The sequence below is a fragment of the Rhagoletis zephyria genome, unplaced genomic scaffold, assembly GCF_001687245.7.
Source record: "Rhagoletis zephyria isolate East Lansing unplaced genomic scaffold, Rhagoletis_zephyria_1.1 Rzeph_scaffold_02107, whole genome shotgun sequence".
NCBI lineage: Eukaryota > Metazoa > Arthropoda > Insecta > Diptera > Tephritidae > Rhagoletis > Rhagoletis zephyria.
This window is the reverse complement of record NW_016159191.1, coordinates 57,897-67,319: the sequence shown is the minus strand read 5'-3', so window position 1 is coordinate 67,319 and position 9,423 is coordinate 57,897. Positions and strand designations below refer to the sequence as shown.

The following is a 9,423-nucleotide window of genomic DNA, read 5'->3' as shown; positions in this document are numbered from 1 at the left end:
ATGTGAATTGAAATTAATAATTCTGTGCTGAGAACAAACAAAAAATAATTTTTTTAATGAGCTTACTGCAATATCTTCAACCTCAAACAAGGAAATATCATCTTCTTTTATAATGAAAAAGAAGCCTTTCCTGAAAACTAATCCTTTAAATGTTACTTCTGAATAAAAGTTGTATTTTATAATGTCATGTTTTTGTTGGAAATCGGAACTGTATTTTAATCCTGTACTGCTGGGTAACAAGAACTTTATATTTATACTTAAATCAGGTTAGAAAAAACTTTCATTTGTTAAGTTATATGAGAATTTAAGCGCAGCTTTAATTGAAAGACTCCATGGAATATTTACCCGAGATGTAATTGAATTTGAATATGTTTTGAATATTTTGTGAACGGCTTCAAACCTCATGCACCATATATTTTTTAATGGTCCACATTTTTTTATGGAAGAAACATAATGCACTAGGAAATGGAACTTAGGTTTTAATGGTTTTTTAAACAGTGATTTATATAAATAATGGTGCTTTTCGATAAGTGACTTTAATGTATCCAAGGTGCTTTCATTTATTTTAGACAGCAAAAGAAGATCAACAATTTGCAAAAGTACTAAAAAAAAATCCCAAACTTCGTCTCGTTCCGGTATTAGGTCATGTATTATCAATGGCAAGTGATGAACAAAACACATCATTTCTCTTGCTGACATTTTAAATTTGGAATTTTTTAAGTTAATCAAAGCTATAGGGGGAGAACTGTTGCCAATTTCGGTCGGACCGTATGGAAACATTTGTTTTCTGTAGTTGAATGTTTCGAGGCTAAAATATTTTTTTGTTTCTATGAAATGCAAAAGAATTTCTGAAATGTCATAATGACATACGCCTTCAAATAAATCGTGCATCAAGTCGAAATAGAAATTATCAACAGTGTGAAAACTAGTTATGCGATGAAAAATACAAGTTTCCATGATGCCAGTCAAATTGTAATTTTGAATAGCACAATCAGAAGAATAAGATTGCCTGTTTCGTAAAGATTCGGTATGTTCTGATATATCCGATTGCATATTGTCTTTGTGTCTATTACAGTTGCGGCAATAGAAGTTGGAATTAAAACTGCTAGTAAAACCTAAAATAGAGTTTAAACCTAAGTTATCACCAGTGATGAGTGCAAGAACAAAGAAAATATGAAATTCACCCTCAGCAGTAGATAAAACTAACCCTTCCGTTTCCAAATGTTTAATAACTTCTATCAGTGGTTCAAATGAATAAATATTACCGTATTCTTTTCGATGGCGTGATTTAAAAAAACCTGCTACAAATATGTTTTCTAACGTTGATAAATGATGGTTTGGAATTGTTGGAAAATTATAATAAATACCACAAACTGATTGATTACAAGCATGAGAGCCCAATGGATTACCAACTCCAAACTCATCGAAATATAATATGTATGGAATAACCAATTTACTTTTAAAACTTAACATTTTTTTCTTCCAGGTTTCTCCATGAATTATATTTGCATAAACCTCCTGATTTGACTGTAGGTTTTTAATGTTATTTAATGTTGTATCTAAATTATTTTCAGTTTCGAAATATTTTTGGATTTGAAATTTTATTGGCATTAAAACGCCTACAACTTTATTTGAATGTAGTCCGGGATTACTATTTACTACTATTTCTGAAATTTCATCATTTATTACATATGCGATTGGAGGCTTAAAAATGTTTTCACGTTCAAGTGATTTGAGGAAACGGTATTCGTTAATTATGTCTTCAAAATGAGAGAAAAGGTTGATGAAACTATTTTCTGCATATATTCTGTTGTTAACGTCTTCAATAAATGGAGTCATCGATTTTAAAACATGTTCTTGAATTGGCTGTAAAATTTTCCCATATATTTCGTGTACAATGGAAAAAACATCCTTTCTAGTAAAATTGTTTTTGTTGTGCAAAGATATTACAAATTTATTCAAATCCATATGCGGCACTATATTTTTTTGTGAAGTCAATTGATTAGTTGGTTCATTTGCTCTAATCGAACTGATATATTGTCGTGCCTTGTCTTGTAAACTAGAACTAAACTGATTAGTTTGATCATTTGTGCGGATACTATTATTAGTAACATAAGTTTGGCATGATTTTTTCTGTATCGAATATAAAGTCCTATGAACTCTTTGTAAATGATTTTGAAAAGAATATACATTTGAAAAAGACTGACCACATTCAGGTATAGTGCAAATGAAGTTTTTTATCTTACTCCACACATGAAATGATTTTAAATGATCAATTAACAATTTTGGAATATGTACATGAAAATTGCAAAGAAAGCACGTAAACATTTTACAGGATTAATTTGACAATTTGTTTGTACTTTCCAAATAATTGATTAATAATAATATATTAGGGTTTACTGAGCATTCAAATTTAAAAAAGTATTTTTCTATGAAATCGAACAAATATTTAGCTTCTATTGGGTATTCAAAATTTAATACATGAAATAATTTAAATAATATGTCAAGCGCTCTTACAAATGTTGGTACCTTATAAAGTATATTATCAAAAACAATATAATAACTTTCTAATCTTGACAATTCTTTTCCTATGACCAAAATTTGTGGTTGCAGCGAAATACCTCTTTCCATGGCTTTACATTTCATTTCGTCATACTTTCTCTGGTAGTCATTTACACATTCACACAGCAGCACTGTAACGTTTTGTGCGTCACATATAGACGGTTTCCATTTAAGTCGCTTACTACCAGGAGTTTTATTAATGGAAACTAGCGGTGGTTTCAGTATAGAATGCATTAGTAAGGTTATTATGCAGTCGGCTGAGTCTAAATAAATAAGTAAATTTAGAATGACAACAACTAACAAAGTATACAACTTTACCCGAGTCAACATTGTCATCAATCATGAGTAGCATATTGTTTGATGCAGTATCTTTAATTTTGTCTCTCATATAGGGAATAATAACTCTTTTAAAATTGCGCCAGTCATTGATCAAATTTTGTGTGTTGTCGGTATACTTTGCCGTAAAATCTATTTCAATCTGCAATAATGAACGAAAAACTTTTTAAGGTATGCTCACGATAAGAAACACTAAACAAAAGCATGAATAAATCAGGGACCGTAATCATTATTTTGTGATTTTTATTTTTTCGATCATTTTTAATCGTTATTTTGTGATTTTTTTTTTTTCGATCAAAAATAATCGTTATTATTTTTTATTTGTTTGATAATTTTAAGTCGTAATAATGGAGCTGCGTTTTTATTACCGATTTTATGAATTAAAAAAATTAATTCTGAAAATAACGGTTATAATGTGATCGAAAAACCAAAAACCATAAAATAAAGATTAAAAATTATCGAAAAAATAAAAAATAATAACGATTATTTTTGATCGAAAAAGTTAAAATCATAAAATAACTATTAAAAATGCNTTTTAAGTCGTAATAATGGAGCTGCGTTTTTATTACCGATTTTATGAATTAAAAAAATTAATTCTGAAAATAACGGTTATAATGTGATCGAAAAACCAAAAACCATAAAATAAAGATTAAAAATTATCGAAAAAATAAAAAATAATAACGATTATTTTTGATCGAAAAAGTTAAAATCATAACTAACATAATAACTATTAAAAATGTCCGTAAAATATAAATCTAAAACGATTTCGCAATTATAACGATTATAAATATAGTATAATAATACTAACTAATGTATATCCAAGGGTGTGCTTAAGCAGCGGCCAATCAGCAAAGATATTTACTTTTCCATCGAAAATATCCTGCCGTCTTATTTCGATTGTTTCGTCCCATTTTTTTACTACATCACTCCAGGTCTCCATATTGTGTGCAAGCCACAATTTTTTGGTGATTGCATTCTGATCTAAAAGGGTATGTGTTATAAAAATATGCAAAATACTAAAAGCTCAATATTTTTTAAAAGATATTCAGAAACGCAGAAATTTTACGCTAAAAGTGATTAATAAGGAAAAAAATGGAAATGGAATATTACCATTGCTGTAAGACGCCGAATCTTTATTTTTTAAAACTTCTGTATCATTTGGAACTTCAGCTTCACGTTGCTTGTTGAGTTTTCTACGAACATTTGTCGCTTTATCGTACAGCTTCCCTGTAGGATTTTTGCCTTCTCGGCGGTTACAGTAAAAACGCTGCGAAACAATAGAAATGTATATTAAATTGATTTCAAGCCCCAAGTCCAAACTGTGTCCAAAACCTATGAAAATTCGACAAAATTTCCTTTCATTTACTAAAGTGGGCTATAAGAACTCCTAAATTTCGTACACAGTTAAATACTTGGATTTATAACAAAGCATTTATATTATGGAAAATATTGCGAATATTTAAAAAAATCCCCGTTACTCAATTTTTTCAGTATAACTTACCATGTTTTCAGTGGGAAATATGGCCACTATTTGCTCCGAAAAATTCACAATATCTTTCATTGTGATAGGTAGAGACCGTTCGCTGAAGTAGTTCAAAATAATGTTCACTAAAGCTTCTCTGTGAACATCTAGCAGAAATAATTTTTCTTTGTATTGTTGAAGTATACTATTTCCTTTTGGTGTACTATTTAGAAGCACATCTAAGCTTGTTTGCGTGAATTTTGTAGAATTTTGTGAATCCTGACTGCAATTCTGGCCGCTTTTACACAAACTTAAAGATGAAATAGTACGCGCCTAAAAAATAGAGCATTAATAAATTTATATTTAATAATAATAAAAATATATCTATTAGGGGCTTACTTACTTCGTTTTGTCGCCAATGCGAAAGTCTTTCCCGGAATTTAATCCTCATACCAAGCATTGTTTGAGGAAAAATTTCATTTACGTCTTCATCTTTAATCAGGTATAAGCCTTCTACATCCAAGCAACAATCTGAAAGTTTGTGATAAAATATTTAACATTAAACATTTAGCCCATTTGCATCATGAGCGCAAATTTTGACTGACTACTATCACAAGAGCGCATATGCAATTACTCACAAAAGTATTCGTTGTTTAGTTTTTGTTACGATATTCAGAATGTCTTGCATTATACATCTTTTTGGTTAATTGATTTAAAAAATGACTCATTTTATAAAAAAAAAACATATAAATCAATATTGGAGACTTTGTACAATATTCAAAAAAATCAACGAATTTCAAAAAATTATCATCAAAATTTTAAACTTCTTAATTAGATTTTTAAGAATCTTTTCAAGTAAACAGTTCTGTAGCTGATTTTTTTGAATATTGTACAAAGTTTCCCACATTGATTTATATGTTTTTGTTATATAATGAGATAGTGATATAGTCTTGCCACAGTGGCCAGTCTAAATTCGCGCACATATACTCAAAAAAATTCTATGCGCGCATGTCAATTAGGCAAAATTTTTTTATTTATGCAATATTGTTTTTATTTTTCATGTTTTAAATCCCTTTTATTTATACACAATCAAAAAATATTTTTTGATAAGCACGAATTTTTCACTTTTCCGTGTGATGCAAATGGGTTAAAGCTGAAACCACAACTTGACTATTTCCAGTTAAAGTACAGTGACTCGAACAATTGTCCGTACAGTAATTTTTTTTTACAATATTCGTAAGGTTTTTCATAATAAACGTTTTTCGTTAAATTTATACAACAATAAGATTTATACTAAAACAACTTCGTGTAAACCAATGCTTCAATCTTTTTACAAAATTTATAAAAGATTCAAAAAAATTTCAAGCGAATTGCGGAAGAACGTCAGTAAAAAAAATTTTCAAAAATCAATTACGCGATTTTTGTTTCAGCATAAATCATATTGTTGTAAAAATGTANTTATAAAAGATTCAAAAAAATTTCAAGCGAATTGCGGAAGAACGTCAGTATAAATCATATTGTTGTAAAAATGTGTCGAAAAACATTTATTCTGAAAAACATTAGATGCGAATATTGTAAAAAAAATCACTGTACAGACAATTGTTTCAGTCTATATGTATATATCGAGCTGAGCATAATTCCATGATAATTTTTTATTTAATAACTCACACATATGTATGTTTAACGACATTACGTTGATTTTAGAGAAGTCTTTAATATAGAATTTTGAAAGAAAATAAACTATATTGCAATAAGATTCCAAATCGTAAACTATTATCACATGAAAAAATTATTAAACAATAAAAAAGCACACAGCATGTTCAAGTCGTAATTACAATAAACAATTTCTACATGCGCCAGCACAAAGGAGCACCATAAAAAATTCTTAACTCACCCAATGGCCTTTGCAAAACGTTTTCTCCGAATTCCATTTTGCCGCAAATGATTTGGCGTAGACTTTCCAAATGATTTTCTTCATTTACGTTTTGTGTGATAATTTCTTCACCAATGAAGAATATATTCGCCTCCTGGTCGAAATCCATTTACTCAGTAATTTTTGTATGTAGACGTTTACTTAATAAGGCACACACACAATTCGCAATTCTTTTAACAATTTTCACACAACACCACGCAAACACCTTCAACTGCCGAAAAACCACGCAACAATGCAATAGATAAACAAAAAGGTAGCGCAGTAGCTGCGCTAACGGTCGCGAGAAACGAGTACAGACAAATTAAAAAAAAAACGCGAACACTTCATACGACCAGAGTTGCAACGGCCAACTTTTTTTCCTACCAAAACCTACTAAAAATTGCCAATTTTTTTTTTAGTTTTTATTTTTTTCTATGCCAAGTTTATTCATTGTACTGTTACAGTACTACTGTATATTTGACATATGACTTTTTTTAAATCATTTTTTTATACTGCTAGAAGATTAGAAAAGGTAAAAATGAACCATAATGTTGTTTATAGATCTGATGAAAAAGCACACGCAGAGAGCGCGAAGAGATTTATGGGAATTCTAAAAAATTTTATGGAAAATGATATGTCATACGAGCAGAATGACTGCCACCAAAAATTTAAATTACCAAAGTAAATTATTTTCGATTTAAACCTGTCTTCTTTCAAATGATATATCCACCTTTGCAAAATTCAATAGGGCGTCGGCGATATTTGTATGTAGCTGCTGAAAAATACAAATTTTCGAGAAAAATTGCCAAGTTCGGCGTTACGTAAAATTTAAGCAACCGAAAAAATTTAGCAAAGTGGGTTTGTTTGAACGCGACTAACATTTCGATATCTATTTTTTTAATTTATATGAGAATTTACAGACAAGAGACTTTTTAAAAGGCCAATAAACTTCTAGTTTTTTTTATAAATTACAATTAAATTAAAGGTATATTAAAGAAAAACTACTTTTTGAAAAGTGTAAAATAGGAAAAAAGTAATATATGAAAACCTTCAATGCGCTTCCTGCGTGTGATTTAAGAAAATTCCAACGAAAATATTAGCATATACATACATATGTATGTACCGTTTTTTTGAAAAAATATTAAAGTCTTTGTGGCTTTGCACATGCATATGTGTATATAAGTTTATCACAACTTTGTAGTCGTGGTAAATTTGTGTACACAAAGTTGTTAAATGTTTGAAAAAAAAAACGATTATCGTGAAACCTACCAAAATCCGTTCTAGCCTACCAACCTAGCATTACATGTATGTCAACACTGCACGACCGAATTCTGTTCTCGAGGTTTAATGAGTACATGTACATAGTAAGCGAAAAAGAGATGCCTATGGGAACAAATCAGGGTAGAAATTAACACTTGCTCATGTTAAATCAAACCGAATTTCTGGTTAAGATAAAAGCCAATGTAATTCAAATGCAGAAATATTTCATGTTATTTTAACCCCAAGCTTCATGTTAGAATCTTCGTAAAGTACTTCATGTTGATTTATCATGAATCATGTTAACTAAAAACCAGTGAAATTTTCCTGTGTGTGGGGAATGGTAGGACAGTTTTTTTTTGACACAGGTACTATATTTGCCATCTTCCAAAGGTATGGAAATGTAGATGAGGCGAGTGAGAATATATTGATTATATGCGTAAGTGATGGTATTACAAATGGTAGTATAATTTTAAGGAATTTAAGACAAATACCATCAGTACCTATAGCATGAGACTTTACAGCATATTCACACTAGAGTGCCCTTTTTAGTCGATTTTCAAAAACCGAAAGTTTTCGCACGAAAAAACATGAGGTTGGCAAGGAAAATAAATATGAAATTTGTTTTTTCCGACCACGTTCAAAAAATTAAAAGCGCTATGGAGCGGAAACCAGGCCTTTCCGCCCGCAGCCTACATATAAGCGATTCATAATTTTATCAAATACAGCATCACGGTAGACTGGAGACTCGGCCTCGCCAGCTTGAATTTATTATACACATATGTGCAAAGAAATGTTTAACCACGTCCTTTCGTACTAACCTTCTTTTCCCAATATCTAGGAAGCCGACTACAATTTTATATTTATTTTTTAAATTTATTTGTTAATGTAAGTGTGGTGGTTGAATGGCCCAACAGATGTTGCTAATAGCAAGGGGGCCGGCATGTTTAGGCCATAAGCCTAAACCAAGCTTTAAAAGGATGAACCACCCTAATATATCATCGCACATACATACACATATATGTACATGCATACGAATAAGCACATACACCCTTTTGCATTATAATTCCGGCCAAATACTTAATATAAACAAATTAGCTTAATTTCCCTTCAATACAGTTCGCTGTTTGAGGGTTCCGCTAAACCTTACATTTGTATATGTGTATATATACATAATTAATAAATAAAACACATATTTGACGGATAATTTATTTTTCGTGGCTTTATTTATTTTCTCGGCCTACATTGAAAATACATCGGTGCAACCTACGGCAACATACGGAGCTTCGAAGAAAGTAGTTGCACCTATGAACATGGTCCATCTTCGCCAGGAAATACAAACAGCCAGCATACTATAATACAGTCCACTGAAATTTTGCGACAGCACGAAGAGCACTTATCCACAACTTATTCATAAATACATTGATTGGAGCACCATTTTTACACTGCGCAGATCGCTTTGCCACAACAACTGAAGCACCAACACTTGCCGCAATCATTTACGATTTTCAAAAGCACTCCGTATTCACATTCATACATATGTATGTATATAGCTGGTCGTATACATTTAATCATAAACAACAGGATTGTCAAAGTTACGTGGTTAACATTTCTGCACTTTCTTGCACATATACATACATATACGTCGATTTCATCTCAGCAAACATTTGGAGTCATAAATGAGTCTTTAAGGAGTCCTATTTCGGAGCTATTACGCTCATAATGAGCTCATTTAAGAGTCCGATATGAGTGTGTTTCCCTTCCTACGAATGTCGACTTATATGAGCTTAAATTCATACATTAAATGAGCCTCAATATGAGTCATATTGGACTCTTATTGGCCTCATATACGGCTCATTTTGGACTCTTTTAAAACAAGTTTTGGCCTCATATA

At 30.6% G+C, this 9,423-nt stretch overlaps 1 protein-coding gene across 1 annotated transcript; it reads right to left on the bottom strand.

The window, feature by feature from the left end:
- Positions 1 to 2,324: 2,324 nt before the first annotated feature.
- Positions 2,325 to 7,120, bottom strand: LOC108366005 (uncharacterized). Its single transcript, XM_017620264.1, has 7 exons — positions 6,255 to 7,120; positions 4,764 to 4,891; positions 4,400 to 4,693; positions 4,009 to 4,165; positions 3,707 to 3,879; positions 2,881 to 3,040; positions 2,325 to 2,825 (listed from the first exon to the last, which is right to left on the bottom strand). Exons 1-7 carry the CDS (start codon positions 6,400 to 6,402, stop codon positions 2,338 to 2,340), a joined length of 1,548 nt encoding a protein of 515 aa, XP_017475753.1. The 5' UTR covers positions 6,403 to 7,120; the 3' UTR covers positions 2,325 to 2,337.
- Positions 7,121 to 9,423: the final 2,303 nt, after the last annotated feature.

What these genes read in the sequence shown, in the direction of transcription:
- LOC108366005 (XM_017620264.1), bottom strand. Translation starts at nt 6,402, where the DNA reads ATGGATTTCGACCAGGAGGCGAATATATTCTTCATTGGTGAAGAAATT. An exon ending in TATTTCCCACTGAAAACATG is followed by an intron (nt 4,166 to 4,399) that starts GTAAGTTATACT and finishes ATTGTTTCGCAG; the next exon opens with CGTTTTTACTGTAACCGCCG. An exon ending in ACACCCTTGGATATACATTA is followed by an intron (nt 3,041 to 3,706) that starts GTTAGTATTATT and finishes TCATTATTGCAG; the next exon opens with ATTGAAATAGATTTTACGGC.